Source organism: Siphateles boraxobius, unplaced genomic scaffold (assembly GCF_051911475.1).
Source record: "Siphateles boraxobius isolate OS27281-9 unplaced genomic scaffold, OSU_SipBor_1 56, whole genome shotgun sequence".
In the NCBI taxonomy this organism is placed as follows: domain Eukaryota; kingdom Metazoa; phylum Chordata; class Actinopteri; order Cypriniformes; family Leuciscidae; genus Siphateles; species Siphateles boraxobius.
In genome coordinates, this window is record NW_027509182.1 from 10,416,229 (window position 1) to 10,439,825 (window position 23,597).

A 23,597-nucleotide genomic window follows, 5' to 3' on the forward strand; every position below is an offset into this window, starting at 1 on the left:
TATCTCCATTTAGCACTCCACAAATCAGAAAATACTGTCAACAGCAAAAATTAATTACATTTTCGCCATTTCTTTAGGAATAAAATGTTGTATAAAATCAGGAAAATTATATATGTAAAAACTTACATAATATAGATAAGAATAAAACTAAAGTCTGATGTATGGCAGTGCTACTGAAGTGAAGATTTCTGGCTCAATGTTGGAGGAAAAACTCATTTTGAAAAAACGTCCTTTAAAAATATATGCTGTAATTGAAATCTACAGATACAAATAGATAAGGTGCTCTAAAAGATACAGTTAAAAGTGTATTTTGGATGTTTCTGTCCAATAGTCTGAAAAAACACTTTATGAAAAGTCAAAAAGCCCAAAATTGACAGATGCATGAAAAAACAGTTTTTGACTGTAGTGTCTCCCCTTAAGTTTACGAAACCATTACACTCAGTTTGAACATAAGTATATTATTTCCTTAAGCATCCTGAATTGTACTTCTTTGTCACAAGTGTAGGCCTACTGTATAAAGTACTGTAGTCATGTGAATGTATAGCACTCTCCTGTTGATGTTCAGAAATCTGCAGAAAGCACTCGACTCACCCATGCGTATTGCTGAGAGTAGGTCGCTGCGAGCGTCTGTGACGGGCTTCAGACAGCGTCTCCGTCCCTCTCCGAGTGTGACGGGATGAGGTGGAGGCGCTGGAGGAGGAGGAGGACCTGCAGGAGCTGAAGCCGGTCCGGGAGGCGGGACCGGTGGAAGAGGACACCGTAGGGATGATGTGATTGGTCCAGGATGAGGAGTAGCTGGAGGTGAGGCAAACGCCGTCTGTGCTGAGGGAATGAGGAGAGCCGTTGCAGGAGGCGGCGGGCCTGAACTGGCATAGTACTCCATCATACTACAAGAGAGACAGAGAGAAGTTGAAAAATACAGTATTTGGAAACATACATGGTCATTGGATTGAGGCTTTTGACTATTAGCATAAAAGTCTGGTCCACATTGTAGCTTTTTCCAGTGCTCACTGTATCATTCCAGTAAACATTGTAAATGCAGTGGGTGTGTTCACACTTGGTTGGATTAAAACAAACCCTGGTGCGATTGCTCTGTAAGTGCGGTTCACTTGAATAAGTGTGAACGCTGCCATCTGAACCCTGGTGCACCAAGAGGATCGAGACGCTGAAAAGATGAGTCTCAGTCCTCTTACAAACGTCAAAGACATGTAAACCAACCAAAAACAGGACATGATGTCACAAGATGCGACCCGTCATAGCTGGCGATGTTGCTCACCACAGTTCAGAACAGGCATCAGAACCGTGTCTCCTCACAGCAGATGTGTGTGTGTGCGTGTGTGTGTGTGTGTGTGTGTGTGTGTGTGTGTGTGTGTGTGTGACGGACGGATGTGTGACGGACCTTTACACTTTTTATAATCTCTTCACGAGTTCAAAAGCTGGTCAGAATACCATCATATGTAGCTGTGCACACACAGCGAGTGCATTTATCCCAGAGCACAGCATTGTTTGGATGTTTGGTAAGTTCCATCACGAAATATACGTAATAAAAACCGACCAATCAGGTTTCGAACATTATACCCATGTCTTTAGGTTCGGTGTTAAAATGTCAATGTGAACGCTAAGCAGACCAGTACTACATGTATTTTTTTTGTTGCCCGGACCAAACAAGCCAAGCGAACCGAATTACATGTGTGAACACCTTTAGTTTACAGACCAATTCGAGATCTTTTTCCAGATTCATTTTGAGACCTGAAACTGGCAATTTAAGCCCACATTTCTTCATCAAATGGTTAGTGAATGAGTTGTGGGTAGTCCTCTGGTATGCTGTAAAAAGACTTTGACTTTTAAAAAGGGTTCTTATTACATAAATTATTTTAAAAGGGTTAAAAGAATATACTTCAGTGCTAACTAACTGTAATATTTTCGGTCATATAACTGCATGTCCATTGCAATTAAATGAAAATGTGTTATAGTTTAAATAATTAAAATTATAGAGTGCTCTTTTGACTCATTTAACCCTTGTGCGTGTTTTAAAAAAAAATATTTTTTGTCAATGTTAATGCCAACAAATTGGCACAAGTGTGTATTTTTATTGGAATTTTACTATTTCACCCCTATTTCCACTAATAAATCTATTTTACACTAGTAACACAAAATAGTTATACTAATGTCCCCAATTAAAAGACATTAAAACTGCAATTTTTTAATCCTAGGGCCATGTAACTATAAAATTATGCAGTCGTTGTTAATAGGCTTTCATTCTGTTGGCAAGGCCTCAAAATAAATTTGTTGTACTATTTTTTACCGGATGGTGCCCTTTTATTAGATTTGGCCTATAATGCAAATACTTTCTTTATTCCTGTTTTATACTTCTGCATATTATAGAGCCAATTGCATAAATTATGCAGCTATAATTGTGTGGATGTGTTGGTATGTCTGAGTGTGGTTTGTTTGTGTGACGTAAGAAAAGTTGTGTGTACAGTTTTTTTTAAAATATACTCATAAGATCTGAAGTACACTACAAGTGCACATTCAATTCAATTAAGTGCACTTCCAAAATGCACCATCAAAGCATATAACCAATATGTTTTTTTTTTGATTAAAGACAAAAACTGCTACAGAAAGTTTTGCACTAGAAATAGTTGTAGACTCAAGTTGTAGCTTAAGTTGTAGACTAATTTGATCATAAGCTACAGTAAACAGCATGTTATATGGCTTAACATGGTTATATGGTGTGTTCGGGAGGCGGGACAAGCGGACTATGATGGCAATTGTAAATGGGTCAGAGCGCTACACAAAGTTGGGCAATAAGTGGCTGATGCTTCACCTCTGCTAATGCATCCAGTGTGAGACTAGACCAGCACTAATTAGCATGGAAATACTTAAGTTTTTTTTCAGCATTCTGACAAATTCAGAAACATAAAACTACAATATCTTGTTTATTTAAAATAGCCGAGTCATGCATTTTTGCTATTACCCATAGTCTGTTGGTGGAAGCATGACGGTTCCATTGACTCCATTTTCCCGGGGCAGGTACTGTGGATGAGCTGGATGTGTTCGAGCCAGTAAAGCCACTCTGTAACCTTCATCAGCACCCACTGTGACCCCTGCAGGCCCTCCGATGCTGTGGTACTCGTGCTCCACCCCTCCATTAGCACTCGATGATGCGGTCCCCACAGGATGTGCTCGGGCTGGAGCGTGGCATGCTGGGACGGGGTAGTCGAAGTTGTTTGGATGTGGTCTGTTGGAAAGAAGATTCATGCAAATCATGCAATAATGATTTCTGAGGAACCGAATCATAAGAAATCTAGTTTGCTTCATTAAAATAATTACTAATGTACTTTATACAAATATACACTTAACCAGTCAAAAGTTTGGAATAATTAAATTTAAAAGGTGTCACACGATCATTTAGAAATCATTCTAATATACTTATTTGGAGCTAAATTATTAATAATGGTTCTTAAATGTATCAATGTTGGAAACAGTTTTGGCTGCTTAATATTTTTGTAGAAACTGTGACAGATGTATTTACTGTCACTTTTGATCAATTTAATGTGTCCTTGTTGAATAAAAGTATTCATTTATTATTCAAATTATTTTTTAAATCGTACTTACCCCAAACCTCTAATTGGTAGTGTATCATGGTTTCCACAAAAAATTTTTTTAAAGCAGTAAAAATCAGCATATCAGAATGATTTCTGAAGGATCATGTGACACTGAAGACTGGAGTAATGATGCAGCTTTGAACACAGGAATAAATTACCTTTTAAAATATTCACATAGTGTGATCGTGTGAAAATTATTATTTTCATGTTATCACTGTGAAGCTGCTTTGATACAATCTGTATTGTAAAAAGCGCTATATAAATAAAGGTGACTTGACTTGACATAGAAAAGTTATTTTAAATTTGAATAATATTTCACAATATTACTGTTTTTACTGTGTTTTTGATTAAATAAATGCAGCCTTGATGAGCACAAAAAACTTCTTTCAAAAAGCAAATACCTGCACACAGTTAAAAGAAAAATGTAATATATAAATTATTTAACCATGCAAATAATATATAGTATTAGCATGGATAGATCATTTATAATAACCATTGCAATATTCATTCAAAATTCTTGTATTGTATCATTGTGCATATAATGCCAGTGTGTATTTTAATGTTAATGTTTTAACATTGCATTGTCCCATTCACTTATTATATTACTAAGTACATCACTGTAACCATTAATATTATATATATATATATATATATATATATATATATATTTTTTTTTTTTTTTTTTTTTTACTGAGTAATGAGTTGAGATAATTTTTTGTAGCAATGTGAGTAATATGGCATAAATACAGTTTAAAATATCTAAAATATCAGACCTGCCCTCTGGAGACAGCGAGCCTTCAGACGATACACCCCTGCGAAGTGTATGATGATGAGGATGATGATGACGATGGTCTGGCCGTAACTCTTTATCAAAAGCCATCATGTTCCATTCCTGTCTGCGGTTATGAGCCTTACGAACCTTCTTCACCTCGCGAGGCAACGTCCCATCAACCCCCCGCTTCTGCTCCTGTGCCAGAAGATGTAAATGATCTGAGCTTTTAGCTTGTAAAAACTCAAGTTAATTCTGAGCAATATCATTTTCCTCTGGGATAGGATCGAGTTGAGTGAGTTTTCACTCAAAGGAACTGTGTGTGTATAGGTCAAATAAGCCAAACTCATTAAGTCATGCACTGCTGCAAACCCAACTACGTCTGCAAAAACGTTACCAGAGACATTATAGACATTCAAAACATTCAAAGGAGTGATTATTTTACCCTATATTTCCTCTTCTCTTTTCTCTTGTCTTCTGTGTCTTGAAGCATTTTCTCCTTCCACAAGTCAAAGAAATATGAGGGGTCTGTGTAGAACTTAATTCCATCAAGATGGTCATCCCTGGATCAAACAAACAAACACAACTCATTTATAAACAACAAACATCTTAAAGGGATAATTCACGTACAAATTAAAAATCTGTCATTAATTACTCGCCCTCATGTCGTTTCAAACCTGTAAGACATTCGTTCATCTTTTGAACAAAAACTAAAATCTTTTTGATGAAATCTGAGAGCTTTCTGTCCCTTCATAGACCTCTACACAACTCCCACTTTGATGCTTCAAAAAGTTAATAAAGAGATCGTAAAACTAATGCATATGAATTGAGCGGTTTAGTCCAAATTTTTCTGAAGAGACTCGATCACTATATATGATGAACAGATTTAATTTAGGCTTATATTCACATATAAACATTCATCAACTCATACATCAGTTGTGGTAAACAGAAGCTCAAGCATGTTCGCTTGACTCGTGAGAACCAATGAGGTTCATTCTCGTGTTACGCGTCACGTTTGAGCTTCAGCAAGAACCAATGAGGTTCATTCTCATGTTACGCATCACGTTTGAGCTTCTGTAAGAACCAATGAGGTTCATTCTCGTGTTACGCATCACGTTTGAGATTCCGCAAGAACCAATGAGGTTCATTCTCGTGTTACGCATCACGTTTGAGATTCAGCAAGAACCAATGAGGTTCATTCTCGTGTTACGCATCACGTTTGAGCTTCTGTAAGAACCAATGAGGTTCATTCTCGTGTTACGCATCACGTTTGAGATTCAGCAAGAACCAATGAGGTTCATTTTCGTGTTACGCATCACGTTTGAGCTTCAGCAAGGACCAATGAGGTCATTCTCGTGTTACGCATCACATTTGAGATTCAGCAAGAACCAATGAGGTTCATTCTCGTGTTACGCATCACGTTTGAGCTTCTGTAAGAACCAATGAGGTTCATTCTCGTGTTACGCATCACGTTTGAGATTCAGCAAGAACCAATGAGGTTCATTCTCGTGTTGCGCGTCACGTTTGAGCTTCAGCAAGAACCAATGAGGTTCATTCTCGTGTTACGCATCACGTTTGAGCTTCTGTAAGAACCAATGAGGTTCATTCTCGTGTTACGCATCACGTTTGAGATTCAGCAAGAACCAATGAGGTTCATTCTCATGTTACGCATCACGTTTGAGCTTCAGCAAGAACCAGTGAGGTTCATTCTCGTGTTACGCATCACGTTTGAGCTTCAGCAAGAACCAATGAGGTTCATTCTCGTGTTACTCATCACGTTTGAGATTCAGCAAGAACCAATGAGGTTAATTCTCATGTTACGCATCACGTTTGAGCTTCTGTAAGAACCAATGAGGTTCATTCTCGTGTTACGCATCACGTTTGAGATTCCGCAAGAACCAATGAGGTTCATTCTCGTGTTACGCATCACATTTGAGATTCAGCAAGAACCAATGAGGTTCATTCTCGTGTTACACATCACGTTTGAGCTTCTGTAAGAACCAATGAGGTTCATTCTCGTGTTACGCATCACGTTTGAGCTTCAGCAAGAACCAGTGAGGTTCATTCTCGTGTTACGCATCACGTTTGAGCTTCAGCAAGAACCAATGAGGTTCATTCTCGTGTTACGCATCACGTTTGAGATTCAGCAAGAACCAATGAGGTTAATTCTCATGTTACGCATCACGTTTGAGCTTCTGTAAGAACCAATGAGGTTCATTCTCGTGTTACGCATCACGTTTGAGATTCCGCAAGAACCAATGAGGTTCATTCTCGTGTTACGCATCACATTTGAGATTCAGCAAGAACCAATGAGGTTCATTCTCGTGTTACGCATCACGTTTGAGCTTCTGTAAGAACCAATGAGGTTCATTCTCGTGTTACGCATCACGTTTGAGCTTCAGCAAGAACCAATGAGGTTCATTCTCGTGTTAGCATCACGTTTGAGCTTCAGCAAGAACCAATGAGGTTCATTCTCGTGTTATGCATCACGTTTGAGCTTCTGTAAGAACCAATGAGGTTCATTCTCGTGTTACGCATCACGTTTGAGCTTCTGTAAGAACCAATGAGGTTCATTCTCGTGTTACGCATCACGTTTGAGCTTCTGTAAGAACCAATGAGGTTCATTCTCGTGTTACACGTTACGTTTGAGCTTCAGCAAGAGGTTTGTTCTCGTGCATCAAGCAGGTTCAGTTCAGCTTCTGTTTATGTTCGCTGATCAATGTTTAAGTGTGAATAAAATCCTAAATTAAATCTAAATTAAGTGTCTACAGAAAAATTTGGACTAAACCGCTCAATTCATATGGATTAGTTTTACGATCTCTTTATGAACTTTTTGAAGCATCAAAGTGGTAGTTGTGTAGCTGTCAATTGAGGAATAGAAAGCTCTCAGATTTCATCAAAAGATCTTCATTTGTGTTCTGAAGATGAACGAAAATCTTACGGGTTTGGAACAACATTAAGGGCGAGTAATTTAAAAAAACCTACCCATCACATAAAATTTATTTAAATTTAAGTCCCCATGAGTCTGTTTGAATTCAGGTTGAAATCCGCACTGGGATAGTAAAACGTGTGCACACACACACACACACACACACACACACACACACACACACACACACACACACACACACACACACACACACACCTGTAGGCAGAGAGTATGTTCAGAGGTGGTGGTTTGTCGCTGGTGTTGTACATCTCTGTGATGGGGTTTGGAGTGCTGCTCTTTGTCACCGCCTGCTGGTCTTGAACAGTAGAACTCTTGAAGGCTTTGCGCATGTTAATGTCCTGAAGTGATACTGTGGCAAAAAGGAAACAGAGAGATTATTACACAAAGTACATCAGTTATCTCTAGGCACACAATATCTGCTCTCCACAGAATTAGAAAACACACCTTTAACAAAGTTCTATATATGCCCTGTATTATCTATGAGTTGTATTTTTTCATGTTATAGTAATTCCATTTAACACATTTACCATCAGTTTCACAGATTTAAAAGAATAGCGAAAAAAGGTTAAAAAATAAATAAATAATCTACAGATTACGCCCATCATTCATGCATGATGCTATTAATATTTCTCTGGTTCTGGTTTAATACAATCATTTAGTTAACCTTACTTTGACATTTTAAGTAATGTAACTTGCATGTCGTTGCTTACCACAGACAGTCATTTTTATTTATCAATAATTTATATGCATTCAATGGGTAATGGTACAAATTTATTATAAATGCTGCAATATTTAATTAAAAATAATTGTCATTTTAATTTCATGGTGACATTAACCTCCTGAGACCCGAGAGTTTGCCTGGTGTGCATTTTATAATTTTTCTTGCTATTTGGTATAAGTAGGACCTAATAAGTATAATAACTAAAATTTGTTTTTGTACAGGAAGTGGTTTTTGCATAAAATTATGTCCTCATGCAAGGACAGTGGGTCTATCTTAACTTTATCCTCCTGAGACCTGAGTTTTGGTTTGGCGTACATTTTAGATTTATTCTAGCTTTTTGGGGTGTATGGCAAGTATGGCAAGCCGTTTTAACTTTTATTCATTTCCAGGATATGAATTCTTGATATCAACAATTCAATTTTAACTAGTTAAAATTATAGTTATTGATATCAGGAATTAGATTTATACTAGTAACAATGGCAATTTTTGATATCAGAAATTACATTTCCACTAGTAACAATGCTAATTCTTGATATCAACAATCACATTTTTACTAATTAAAATGCTCATTCTAGATATCAAGAATTGTATTTCAACTAGTAAAAACTATAATTCTTGATATCTGTAATTGTATTTTCACTAGTGAAATGTCACCATAGGCTGCCATTCAAAATCAATTGTTGATATCAATAATTGATTTCTTACTAGTTGCAATTCCAATTTCACATATCAGAAATACAATTCTTACTAGTAAAAACCTTTATTTTTGATATCAAGAATTCAATTGTCACTAGTTGAAATGTCTATTCTTGATATCAACAATTGAATTGCTACTAGTAACAATGTTCATTTTGGACATCAATAATTCCATTTTCACTAGTGACTATGTTAATTTCTGATATCATGAATGTGATTGTTACTAGTAAGAAAGCCATTTTAGATCTCTGAAATAATATTGATATCAGAAATACATTTTCAGATATCAAAAATGAAAGTTTTTACTAGTAGCAATTTAATTGTTGATATCAAGAATAGACATTTCAACTAGTGACAATTGAATTATTGATATCAGGAATTCACATTCTTACTAGTAACAATGTAATTATTGATATGAAAAATTATATTTCTACTAGTAAGAAATCAATTGTTGATATCAACAATTAATTTTGAATGGCAGCCTATGGTGACATTTCACTAGTGAAAATACAATTACAGATATCAAGAATTCAATTGTTGATATCAAGAATCTAATTGTTGATATCAAGAATTAAATTGTTGATATCAAAAATTAAATTGTTGATATCAAAAATGTAATTGTTGATATCAAAAATGTAATTGTTGATATCAAAAATTTAATTGTTGATATCAAAAATTGAATTGTTGATATCAAGAATTCATATCCTGGAAATGAATAAAAGTTAAAACGGCTTGCCATAGGCAAGCCATTTTAACTTTTATTCATTTTCAGGATATGAATTCTTGATATTAACAATTCAATTTTCACTAGTTAAAATAATAGTTATTGATATCAGGAATTAGATTTCTACTAGTAACAATGGCAGTTTTTGATATCAGAAATTACATTTCCACTAGTAACAATGCTAATTCTTGATATCCACAATTAAATTTTCACTAGTTAAAATTATAATTCTTGATATCAGCAACTGAATTTCAACTAGTAAAAACTATAATTCTTGATATCTGTAATTGTATTTTCACTTGTGAAAAGTCTCCATAGGCTGCCATTCAAAATCAATTGTTGATATCAAGAATTAATTTTTTACTAGTTGAAATTCCAATTTCACATATCAGAAATACAATTCTTATAGTAAAAACCTTTATTTTTGATATCAAGAATTCAATTGTCACTAGTTGAAATGTCTATTCTTGATATCAACAATTGAATTGCTACTAGTAACAATGTTCATTTATGATATCAATAATTCCATTTTCACTAGTGACAATGTTAATTTCTGATATCATGAATGTAATTGTTACTAGTAAGAAAGCCATTTTAGATATCTGAAATTATATTGATATCAGAAATACATTTTCAGATATCAAAAATTAACATTTTTACTAGTAGCATTTAATTGTTGATATCAAGAATAGACATTTCAACTAGTGACAATTGAATTATTGAAATCAGGAATTCGCATTTTTACTAGTAGCCTAACAATGTAATTATTGATATCAAAAATTATATTTCTACTAGTAAGAAATCAATTCTTGATATCAACAATTCAATTGTTGATATCAATAATTCAATTGTTGATATCAAGAATTCTATTTTTGATTTCAATAGTTAAATTGCTGATATCAAAAATGTAATTGTTGATATCAACAATTGAATTGTTGATATCAACAATTCATATCCTGTGTGTGTGTGTGTCTGTGTGATCGCGATCGAGCAAGAGAGAGTGTGTGTGTGCGCGCGCGATAGCGAGTGAGTGAGCAAGAGAGAGAGAGAGAGAGAGAGAGAGAGAGAGAGAGAGAGAGAGAGAGAGTGTGTGTGTGTGTGTGTGTGTGTGTGTGTGTGTGTGTGTGTGTGTGTGTGCGAGTGAGCAAAGTGAGTGTGTGTGTGTGTCGCGAGCGAGCGACGAGCAAGAGAGAGACAGAGAGAGTGTGTGTGTGTGTGTGTGTGTATGTATGTGTGTGTCTGTGTGTGTGCGCCGTTGAGTGTGTGTGTGTGTGCGCGCTCGAGTGAGTGAGCCAGTGTGCGTCACGAAGCTCAATGCAACTACAAAGTTTTGGTCTGGAGTGGCTGCGTGACATGTGACCTGTGTTCTCCGCCATCTTTAAATTATTTATGTTAAATTTTTTTCTCTTCTGACCCCACCAGATGGCAGTGTAAGTGTCCTCGTTTGTGAAAAACATGTTTCAGTTACACAGAATTAAGTATTATGCTGCACACAACCAAAAATGTGATGTCCTCATTTGAGGTCGCAGGGTCTCAGGAGGTTAAAAAGCACCGTGAAAGGAGAAAAGAAAGGAGATCCACGGGTCATTTTGAACCGCACATCCTGTTAAAAAAGCACCCCGCCCCATCTCTGGTCAAGTGTATGTGATCCTTGACCTTTGACTGACCTTCCTCCACACTAGAGTCCAACTCAGTGACCTTGATTGCAAGACGGTCTACGCGGTCCTGTAGAGAATTAGCCCGCAGGTAGAATGTATTAGCTTCATTAAAAAGCTCACCAAACACGTCCTCGGCATGTTTACCTGTTGAAGATGAGAAAAACAGACAGAAGATCGGAGATGAACTTTGAAATAGTCCTTTCGAGAAAGCAGAAAACATCTTACAGCTTGTTAGGAACAATCCTCTTGATGCAAGCTGAGGATAAGCTATACGCTCAAGGGCAAAACTTTTATTTACAATCTTCAAACATTACAGTATGTCCCCTCCTATATAATTACTGTGCATGATCTAATATACTGGAGAACTGCAACACATAAATATTCACTCCAAATCAAATGATGCGTGTCTCATTCCATACATTCACACAAACACATATCACATGCTCAGCAACATAAAGATGCACACACACACACACACACACACACACACACACACACACACACACACACACACACACACACACACACACACACACACACACACACACACACACACACACACACACACACACACACACACACAGACACACACACAGGAAATTGCAGGCGTCATGAATTCACCAACTCAGGGTCTTTGACCTCACAGAACATGCATACACTCGGCGTCCAAATCTGTCGATCTCTCTCTGAACTTGATGGGATTAAGCTTTAGAGCATTTGCTGGAAGCCAGCGAACTAAAAGCATTGTTATCTCATCCCATTCCATCTATTGATTTATAGTGTTTGTGTAAAACGGTATTACTTGCATATAGATTCAACTATATTATAATTTTAATCAGAACTCTAAACTGTGTTCTCAGAACAAGGCTGTCTTGAATAAATCTCAGGCTGCATGTTTTTTTTTTTTTTTTTAATGTATAAAATTAATTATTTATACTACTTCTATATATATTAATATATATTTAAAAAAATCTTCTCAAATTAGTGTCAATAGAGAACATTGTAACTTTTTGTTATTGTTTTTTAGGCAATATTGGTAGAAATGTTTAATTGGTATTTTTTGTTTTGCTTTGTTTTGCTTTGATTTTCTGTTTTGTTTTGTTTTGTATTGGTTTGCTTGTTTTGTTTTGTTTTTTTTTGCTCGTTTTGTATTGTTTTGTTTTGTTGTCCAGCTGTTTGGGTAAATTGTCAAATGATTATTGAAAAGAAAATATATTGACATCAGGGGCCGGTTGCATAAACATAGCCATTACGTTAAGACAGTGTCTTCAGTTCTAAAATGACCTACTACCAGTTAGTCAGGGGCAGTCAGTCTTACTTTTCGGTATTAAATTAGGCCAATCTACGTTTTTATGTAACTGATTTTAAAAAAGCTATGAACAGTCTAAAAGAAACAAATTTGATGTCTAACTTGTAAGACTAGTCTTAGAGGTTTATGCAACCGGGCCCAGAAAAAAGAGTACATATTACATTATGTACATGTAACATGATAGAGTAGGTCTTACTGAGGCTGCTGAGTTGGCGTATGATGGCAGAGAGAGTGTTGTTGGTCACACACTCCAGCTCATTGCTGATGGTCTCAGGTAAAGCTCCTCTGCACAGATGCCTTGGCTCCATGTTTCTCTTGACCAGCGGCATGGCTTCACCTCACCACACACACACACACAAACCTCAGCACCTGGAAGTACACAAACACAGTCAGTTAGACCAAATATCCTCACACATCATTCACAATGTCACATAATGAAGACTAAAATATGAACCTGACAGATTCAAAAAGTGCCATTAATAACCCAACTTAATATAATTTATGTTAAAAACTAATCAATATAAGGTAATGATCCCTACAGCTGTCAAGAAGACACCACAGAGAAGAGGCCAGATTCTCTCACGCGCACACACACACACACACACACACACACACACACACACACACACACACACACACACACACAAACACACACACACACACACACACACACACACACACACACACACACACACACACACACACACACACACACACACACACTTCTTCAGTTGTCCATCAAAATCCGATGATGACGTCCATGCCTTTAACGGTGAGATCTTTGATGGCTGAACAGTCTATCCTGGACTCACAAGCTCTACTGCAGGTGGGGCATATGTATGTGATGGAGGTAGTGGTGGTAACAGTAGCAGCTATGGCTGTATTCCTCCTTGCTCACTTCTGCTGTCTTGTGGTTGTCCTCTCCATATCTAGCGTACGAGCTCCATCTCTACACAGCTGTCTCCAGATGGTATGTCAGCAGCAACATCTTCCAGATCCTCAGGTCTGATTTTACACTTCCTCAAGGCGTTCTTCATCTGATCAACTGACCACTGCAGTTGGCGCTGGGTAATCATGACCTCAATACTTCTGCAGTTGGTCTTTTTAAGTATTTCAGTGTGAGGCACACGATTACGCCAGGTGATTCCCAGAATGCACTGAAGGCAGCTTATGAGGAAGTGCTCTAAGGACTTGATGTGACGGCTGTAGGTTACCCGCACTTCACAGCTATAGAGGAGGGTAGTGACAGACACCGCTTGGTATACGGCGACCTTTGTGGAGGGATGAAGGTTCTTATTATAAAAGACTCTACATCGAAGTCTCCCAAAGGCAGCTGATGCCTGTTTAATTCGGCTCTGGATTTCATTGTCGATGCCACTATCCTCAGAGAGAAAACTCCCCAGATATTTGAAAGATGGCACTACTGACAACTGTTCATCTCTAACAGTGAAGGCAGGTAATCTCGGTGGGAAATTTGTACTACATTGGCAGACCACTTCTGTCTTGGTGGTGTTGACAGTCAGCCCTAAACGGCACAGCAAGGACAGTTTGAAGATCCTCCGGCGTATGGGCAACAAAAGCACAATCGTCTGCATACTGCAGCTCCTGGACCTGTTCCCTACAGATTTTTGTGGTTGCGTGTAGCCCCCTAATATTAAAGAGGTTGCCATCTAATCTAAAGTCCACTGCCACACCACTGCTCTTTTTCAATCTCGTTGTGGAGAAGAGCTTGGTGACACACAGGAGGAAGATGTTAAAGAGTACTGGCGCTAGCACACACCCCTGCCTCACCCCTGTACGTACAAGGAAGGGCTCGGACTCTTATCCGCCTATGGTCACCCGAGCAGTCATCCCATCATGGAATTGGCGGAGGATGTTAACAAACTTATTGGGACAACCAAACCTCAGGAGGACATCCCATAAGAGCTCTCTTTGCACAGTATCGAATGCTTTCGAGAGATCGACAAAGGCCATAAACATGTCCTGATGTTGCTCCCGGCACTTTTCCTGAAGCTGCCGGGCTGTGAAGATCATGTCGATCGTGCTCCTGTTCTTTCTAAACCCACAGTGTGATTCTGGCAGCATTGATTCAGCGATGTTGTTAATAAGTCTGTGAAGCAGCACCTTGGCCATGACCTTACCACCAACAGAAAGGAGTGATATGCCCTACTTTTGCCGCAGACAGGCTTGTCACCCTTGTTCTTATAGATGACTACAATGTTTGCATCTCTCCATTGCTGTGGGATGTTCTCATCAGTCCAGGCCTTGGTGTTGTACTGGTAGAGGGTGCGCATACATATTTACCCTCCTTCCTTCAGTAGCTCAGCAGGGATGTTATCAGCACCAGGAGACTTGTTGTTCTTAAGGGAATGGACAGATGATAGAACCTCCTGGAAGGTTGCTGGTTGACTGAGATCGTGGATGGGAGAAAGTTCAGGCAGTTCGTCCAGGATGGTGGGGTCTGATTAAAGGGTTACTTCAGGATTTAGCATTAAGATTTGTATTAGTAGAAAACCAGTAGTATTTTCGAATTACCTTGCTTCCCCCCCTCATTTCCCCCTGATATGAGAGATTTATGTATTTTTAGTCTGGAAAAAATCCTCCGATGACGCAAAAATCGTCATTTTGCGTCATCGGAGGATTTTTGGGCCAGAGGCTTAAAACTACAGCCAGTACTAGTAGCTAGTTCCGCATGTTTTCACTACGCCCATATGGGGCGGGATCTCACTCACAGAAAGTAAGATATTGTCAGCCATCTTTCTGTAGAAGCTAAGCTAACAGGCTCTTGCTCTGTGTATAAAGTTTGTATAGTGGGCTAATCACGATAGCGGAAGGTAACGTTAGTTTAGAAGTTGAAATGACAGAAGGGGATTTCGAAGATCAGTTGCGCGAATCTGATGCTCGCGGCTACCTGTACGAGCCGCAATACAGCGATGAACAGTTGCGGGAGATGGAGGAACAAGATGCGGCCGGAGCAGCTGCTGCAGCAGGGGAGCAAGACCTGACTCGAGCCCGGCCAGACTCCAGCTGGGGCGGACTGGAGCTGTCAGTGCTCACGCTGTGCGCCTATGGAAACAGATAGAGAGTCCTATTGCTGTCGCGAATTTCAACGATCCCATTTTCTTCTGGACGAGATAAATTGGAAACGCCAGCCAAAGCCCGCAGGGACAAACGGACGGCTTAGTGTAAAGTGAGTAACGTTATTTGGTTTGTTTTTCTTTTTTTTACCAAGACGTAATGTACAGAGTTTGGACACCCGGCATTATCACAATGTTCTTCCCTCGTAACGTTAGTCAGCTGAGCTATTGTTGTTATATTTACATCTATGATAGTATACTGTGTGCAAATAGTTCGCATTGCTAACGTTGTGCTTACTGTTTTGTAGACAATATCGCCTAACAGCCTATCGTCACTTTATGGAATGGTTCCAGCAAGGCGAGCGACTTGGTAAAGACTATCGTCTCGTTTTGCCCACCTGTGTTGTCCAGGACATCAGACGGAAATATCCAGCTCCTGACTGACAATACTGTGAATGAATATAAGGAAACAGCCGAAGCTCTGGAAGAGCTTTGAGTGTAAAAGTGTTAATATTAATTTTAAGTTAATATAAAAGTTATAACTCCCATCGGTTGTGGTTCTTTTTATAAACCTTTAAACCTTTACTGTTACTAGAGTATGTATTAGCCTAGAGAATGTGTGGAGAAATTTTTTGGATACTGCCGCCTGTAACCGGTAGGCGTGGTTTGGGAGTGGCCTGGCCTCGTAAGGGCAGCAAAGCAAGTGCATTCTGGGAGTTGTTGTCTTTCAGCCACATGAGTAAAAAATACATTTTCTGCCTTTTCTCAGTCTAGAATGCTTCAATTTAAAAAATAATTTCACATTTCTACTATATAAATGATCACTATTAAATACACATTCATGTTCCCAGAGCTGAAGTATCCCTTTAAGCAGGGTGTCAAAATGGTCAGTCCACCTCAACAGGATACTATTCTGGTCCTTCAGAAGTGTTTGACCATCAGCTGTTTTCAGCAAAGTGATGCAGCGATTTGTTGGACCGTAGATGGTTTTGACTAGCCTGACGTCGTCATACTCAGATTCTAGTCAGAATGTGAGTCTGATACTGCTCCATTGGGCTGTGATTATGGGGCGTGTTTCATCCGAACCAGGAAAAAAAATGCCTCTGCAATGCCAATTGGATAGACAGAATCAAGTAGGAAGGACGGCAAAAACATCTTTCCGATCGACAAATGCCTTGATCGCAGTTCTCTGTTCCTCTTTTAAAATGAATGCGCTGTCTACATATTCTATAACAGACGCGATGGCTGAATTTACACATAAATTCTCCAGCGGCAGCCATTCTTTGTTGTAAACGAATTCAAACCAAGCACTCTTTGGTGATGTGGATGGTTATGTTACTGTTGCTCGTCTGTTCATCATCGTATAAAGCCCGCCCCGACAATTTGATTGGTCCGAACTATTTTTTGTTCAGGCATAATAGCTCCTCAACAGATCGAGTCCAGTCCAGACCGAACTTCCTGACATAAACATTTTGTGGGCGGGGTTCGGGCTGGCATCCAGGCTAGGTTTTGACAGCATTATAAAAAATGTTATCGGCAAAGGATTGGACTTCATGTGCCTTTTCAGTCCACCAGTCATGGCCCGTATTTTCCTTTTGCACTTTCCTCCTTTTGTACTTTCCGCTTCCTGCCTGCCAATGCTGTCTAGTCTTAATGGATGAAGGGTTGTCTAAAGTTGGGGTGTGCTTTTCGCATATCCTTAAGCAGGGCGTGGATGGTGTCTGAGTTATCGTCAAACCAGTCTTGGTGGTTCTTGCTCTTATAGCCGATGGATTTGGCTGCTGCATCGTAGAGCACAGAGCTAATATAGTTCCACTGTTGTTTCATAGTGTTTTCTGAGCTCAGACAAGTTTCCGACTCCCTAAATTTCTCAGCTATGAAACGTCGAAACTCACTCTTTGCTTGCCAATGTTTAGAGCGAGGGTGCATCCACGAGGTCTTATACTTTGTCTTCTGCTGGAAGATGGTGTTAGTTATGGTAAGGTTATGCTCAGAGCAAAAAGTAAGTAACGTCATACCATTTGCATTCACCCTGCCAATGCCATGCCTACTTAGTACTCCACTCCATATCATGTAGTTCTGTCCCACCTTAGCATTGAAATCCCCAAGCAAGAGGATCTTATCACTATTAGGGATCCAGCAAAGAGTTTCATCCAGGGCTTGATAAAAGCATTCCTTGGCCTCATTTTCAGATGGCAAAGTTGGTGCATAGACACTGAGAAGTGTGGCATAACGCTTTTTTGCCAGTGGGATACGGAGGGTCATTAGCCTTCCACTAATGCCAACCGGTGTTTCTGTAAGACTTGGTAAAAGGGTGTTCTTGATGGCCACTCCTACTCCATAAAGATGTTTTCCACCTGGGGGGAATCCTTTCCAGAAGAAGGTATAGCCCGTCCCTTCTTCTGTTAAAGAACCTTCATCCAGAAGCCTAGTCTCACTCAGGGCAGCAATGTCTATGTTGTAGCGGCTCAGCTCAGCAGGGATCAGGGCTGTTCTCCTGTGAGGTCTATCAGAGATGCCGTGCGAGTCCAGGAAGGTCCTTACATTTCATGTCGCCAGTTTTATATTGTATTGTTTCTTATTTTCCTTATTTCTACCGCAGTGGTGGAATAACCCGATAGGCGCGGTAACCTATCCAGGTAAATGGTTGAGTGGGCAATTTTTAGGCCACCTTTTCTAGGCCCTTCCCCAATTGGGGTGAGCAGTGCGGTCCGTAAAAAGGTCTGCTCAGTTGCACAGGGGTCTGTCGAAACAGCTGCCACTCAGTCCCAGTTGATAGCGACCAAATACCCTGTGCCACTGCCGTGCCAGACGCCCCATCGCCAGACTTTAACCATATGTAAGGTCCAGGTATTGTCACCGTGGTCAGGGGTGGAGACCTGCGCAAGGAAAGTTTTAAAGTGCCAAAGGGGGTGTGCCATCCCCAGCAGCACTATCTTCACCATGATGATGTAAATCCCGATGGCAAGGGTGGTCCCAGGACAACCAGTCCCCCATTGTGGCTGCAGGAGGCTGCCGGGTCCTTCGTCTGTTAAGGCCCGCCTATTGTGCACCTTCAGCGCATTGCTTTTCTGTCAGGGTGTACTCCCTTAGCCTTGTCTCAGCAGATTAACCACAAGGCAGTGGGGCTATTTGTCCAGTGGTTGATGGGCACCAGGGCGTGTCTACGCAGTGGTGGGCCTGCACACTGCGTCTCTGGGGTCCACTGCTGCTCTGAGATCCCCTGTAGTTTAGCCTGGGACTGTATGATACCCAGTTTCCGTATGTGGCCCCGAGGAGGCACTACAGGAGTCTTGGTGGTGGAGAGCCTCTATACTGGCAGGAGGAGGCTTACGCACTCGGCTCCTCTTTTCACCCTCTATCAAGAAGGCTAGCCTTCTCAACAGCAGTAAGCAGAGAGTAACAAGCAGAGAGCACAGCGCCCTCTAGCATACACTAACTACCAGCACCACTACACTATACTACACTACTGCACTAGACGCTTCACCTACACTCTGTGTTCTATACACACACACACACACACACACACACACACACACACACACACACACACACACACACACACACACACACACACACACACACACACACACACACACACACACACACACAATAATAAACTTTATAGTTTTAAAAAGTATACTACTTGTGGAAATCATATACTTAAAAAAAAGGCTTAAGTTCAAATTGAATGTAATGTGTTTGGACCCTTAATTGCATATTAATAAATATATTTGAATGTAATTTCTATTGAAACTTTTTTGACATCTGTAATGATGACATTTTAAAACACTACCGTTAAATTATAATCAAGTTCTTTACATGTACTTCAGATGTTAATCAACACATTAACATAACAGTACAAACATAACAAAAAAAACTATTAAACACATTGGTCAAACTTTTAATTTTACATTATTACAAAGTACACTTCTTTAAAGTGCACTCAAGTTTGGTAAACAGTTATATAAACACCTCACCAGTTCATTTCAAAGCTTGCATGTGTAACGTTAGTTTCATTCTGTGGCCTACTATCCAGAAACAAGTAAGGTAACTGCGTGTCACCAGAAGATTATACAGGGGATTAAGTTATTAGATGCGCGCACACACACACACACACACACACACACACACACACACACACACACACACACACACACACACACACACACACACACACACACACACACACACACACACACAAACACTGCTCTTTGGATTACACCCGCTGTCACATTAACTCCCAATGACACATTTGAGAGAGAACACTGCAAAAGATTTGACTATGGAAGTAAAATAATGACAAATGTTTTTGAAACAAAAAAGCTTGTTGAATTGCACTACTTATGTGATATGCATTGCATTAACCCTGCTTGCATTTTAATGCATTGTATTTTTAGGGCTTGTATTTTTATGGGATGAAATTCAACATGGTTGCGTTTTTAAGCTGTGAATATTTCAATTAAAAAAAATCAACAATCCATATTCACCTTTCAGATTTCACTTGCAAAATTTTCATTCTGTTTAAATATACAACCTGTAATATATGACAGGCAAATTTCGGTTCATTTTATTTCGCTTTACAAATTCAGTGTTGACGAAGAAAACTGTAGAGCAACGGGTGAGAGAGTCATTCATTCATAAAACAGTTTTACAGAAATGGAGCAAGCGGTCAGTATTTGTGAAATAAAATTAACCGAAAATTGGCTGTCGAATATTATAGTGTCACAGTCCTCGTCTGCACCTGTCTGTCTTCGTCTGCACTACACTACCCAGTATCCTCCTTGTCTCCACACCTGAACTCACTCCCTCAGTTACCCACCTGTTCCTCGTCTTTAATATCTGTGTCACCTGTCTTCACCTTGTTATGTTTGATCTGTACTTGTATTTAGTTGGCTTCTGTTCAGTCTGTCTTTGTCGGTTCTTGTTTTAATGTTACTGTGGTTTTGGTGTGTGAGTTTTCCTTTGGCCTGATATCCTGCCTGTACGTGTTTGTTGTTTTCATATATATTCAGTAAACTGTTTGCATTGAAGCCTCCAGACTCAGCCTCCTCCTTCAACCCTCACACACCGTGACAAAAGAACCGACCAACAAAATGAACATTCCTGCTGTGGCTCTCCTCTGCCTGGAACAGAAGGACCGCTCCCTGGAATCCCACACCAGGGATTTTCTGGAGCTGGCGTGCCTCACTCTTTATTCTGACCGTTTGCTGTTTGTTTTCTACATCGCCACGCTCAGTGAGCGGTCCCGGGCACGCCTCCCAGGGAGCGGTCCTCGCCACGATTTCGCCGCACGTGTTGAGTGGGTGATGGTAAATAATGAATCTACTTTTACCATCGACCTCGTAGAGCCTGCCAGCACCCCTCAACGCATTGCAGAGCCTTCACCGCTGTTCCTGTCCAGCCCTGAGCCTTCACCGCTGGTACCGTCCAGCACCGAGCCTTCACCGCTGGAGTTAGATTGAATTAGGGCTGCAACAACTAATCGATAAAATCGATTATAATCGATTATGAAAATCGTTGTCAACGAATGTCATTATCGATTAGTTGGTCTGCTTACGTCACGGGGAGCGTTTACTGGTACGCACACACACGCAAGGTCTCTCTCCCTCAGGCGCTCTGCCGAGCGCGCGCACTACACGGTTTGGAGCAGTCTCTTCTGTCTCGCATGCGCGCTCTAGATTTCGGGAGTTTGAACTAATTCGCGGGCATCAGGGAGCCGCAATCAATATGCGGGAGACTCCCGGGACTTCCGGGATCTTGGGATGTCTGTATTTTGTCTCGAGCATCAGGTTGCGCAATCAGTTCGCTCGCAACGTAAGTGATGGATTAAAATAGCGCTACCGCAGAAATAGGTTAAATTAAAACGGTCTTTACAAAGCGAAGCACTAAATATAAAGGCAGTTAATAACAGCAGCAGTAAAATATTGTTTTTTAGTCACTGTACTCAGTGGTTTTCAGCGAATGCTTGTGCACTAATGCATAATTTCTCCTGTCCTTTACTCAAGCCTGTTAGCTTGCTGGGTAACGTTACCTCCATTCCGTTCTCTTTTTATAGCATTTGTCTACTAAGTTTTAATTGTTTTTCAAACGCGATCTACTGCGGCTCTACATTCACACAATTGTTTTCAGTCTTTCTATATTTATTTAATCAATTTATCCTTATATTATTCTTTTATATATTATATATAATATATATTATATTCTTTATCCTTATATTCCTTATATATAATTAATTTTAAATAAAAATTAAATGAATTATATATTTTAGATGTTTTTAGTTTGTTTTTAGTTCAGATATTCACATCTGAACAACATGTCTGTGTAAATTTGTTTTAACAAAAATTGAGTTAAAACATAATATGTTGGATATTTTTTTTTTAACAATAATCATGTTTGTCAACTTGCCATCAGCAATTATCATTAAAAACAATGCAAATATTGATATTAGTAAAACTCAATGTGTGGCTTTTGCACTTTTTAAAGTACACTTTTACACATAAATACCCTGATTTAAGGTTTTATTTAGTTATAATAAAAAAAAATCTAATTTAATTTCTATCCGATTAATCGATTAATCGAAAAAATAATCGTCCGATTAATCGATTATCAAAATAATCGTTAGTTGCAGCCCTAGATTGAATAGACTTTTTCACTGAGCCTTCACCGCTGGTTCCGTCCAGTACAGAGCCCTCACCACTGGTGCCGTCCAGAATGCGAGGGAGTTGGATTTAATAGACTTTTTCACTGAGCCTTCACAGCTGGTCCCGTCCAACCCAGAGCCTTCACCGCTGGTCCCGTCCAGCCCAGATCCTTCACCGCTGGTCCCGTTCAGCACAGATCCTTCACCGCTGGTCCCGTCCAGCACCGAGCCTTCGCCGCTGGTCCCGTCCAGCACCAAGCCTTCGCCGCTGGTCCCGTCCAGCACCGAGCCTTCGCCGCTGGTCCCGTCCAGCACAGATCCCTCGCCCGGGTCCCGTCCAGCCCAGAGCCCTCGCCGCGGACGCCGTACAGCCCAGAGGCCTCGCCGCTGACGCCGTCCAGCCCAGAGCCCTCTCCGCTGACGCCGTCCAGCCCAGAGCCCTCTCCGCTGACGACGACCAGCCCAGAGCCCTCTCCGCTGACGCCGTCCAGCCCAGAGCCCTCTCCGCTGACGCCGTCCAGCCCAGAGCCCTCTCCGCTGATGCCGTCCAGCCCAGAGCCCTCGCCGCTGACGCCGTCCAGCCCAGACACTTTTTCCCCGCTGGCGCCGTCCAGCCCAGACCCTTTTTTCCCCGCTGGTGCCGTCCAGCCCAGAGACCCTTTCACCGCTGGTTCCGTCCAACACCGAGCCTTCACCGCTGGTCCCGTCCAGCACCGAGCCTTCACCGCTGGTCCCGTCCAGCACAGATCCCTCGCCGCTGGACCCGTCCAGCCCAGAGCCCTCGCCGCTGACGCCGTCCAGCCCAGACACTTTTTCCCCGCTGGCACCGTCCAGCCCAGACACTTTTTCCCCGCTGGTGCCGTCCAGCCCAGACCCTTATTCACCGCTGGTAAGGCCAGTCCAGAGTCTTCTTCACCGCTGGTTCCGGCCAGCCCAGAGACCTTTGCACCGCTGGTTCCATCCAGCCCAGAGACCCCTTCACCGCTGGTTCCGTCCAGCCCAGAGACCCTTTCACCGCTGGTTCCATCCAGTCCAGAGACTCCTTCTCCGCTGATTCCGTCTGACACTCTCCCCATTCATTTTTGGGGGGGGGGGGGGGGGGGGGGGGGGGCATAGACCCTTGCCGTGGGCACCCAAGGGCCCACGGCCACCAGAAGGGTCCTCACCGCCGTGGTCGCCAGTAGGGCCTGCTCCGCCCTGGCAGTCTGCTCGTCCTGCTCCGCCCTGGCCGCCGGCACGTCCTGCTCCGCCCTGGCCGCCCGCACGTCCTGCTCCGCCCTGGCCGCCGGCACGCCCTGCTCCGCACTGGCCGCCTGGTCAACCTGCTCCGCCCTGGAGGCTTCCTGCTCATGATCAGCCACGCCCTCGTCAGCTTCTAGGGCGCCCACCCCCCCATCCCATTGATGTTCTACGGCGCGAGGTCGCGCCTTTGTGAAGGGGGG

The 23,597-nt window shown here is 41.1% G+C and overlaps 1 protein-coding gene across 2 annotated transcripts in view; it reads right to left on the reverse strand.

Moving 5' to 3' along the window:
* The window catches only part of wasf3a (WASP family member 3a), a 28,419-nt gene that overhangs the window by 2,849 nt on the left and 1,973 nt on the right, over window positions 1-23,597 (reverse strand). For both annotated transcript variants that reach the window (XM_077206695.1, XM_077206694.1), the window contains exons 2-8: window positions 12,632-12,804; window positions 11,136-11,270; window positions 7,523-7,676; window positions 4,823-4,940; window positions 4,382-4,575; window positions 2,978-3,241; window positions 592-887 (exon numbers count right to left, since the gene is read on the reverse strand). In XM_077206695.1, the coding sequence (XP_077062810.1) occupies window positions 592-887; window positions 2,978-3,241; window positions 4,382-4,575; window positions 4,823-4,940; window positions 7,523-7,676; window positions 11,136-11,270; window positions 12,632-12,764 (1,294 nt within the window). In that variant the 5' untranslated portion in view covers window positions 12,765-12,804. The remainder of the gene's footprint in view (window positions 1-591; window positions 888-2,977; window positions 3,242-4,381; window positions 4,576-4,822; window positions 4,941-7,522; window positions 7,677-11,135; window positions 11,271-12,631; window positions 12,805-23,597) is intronic.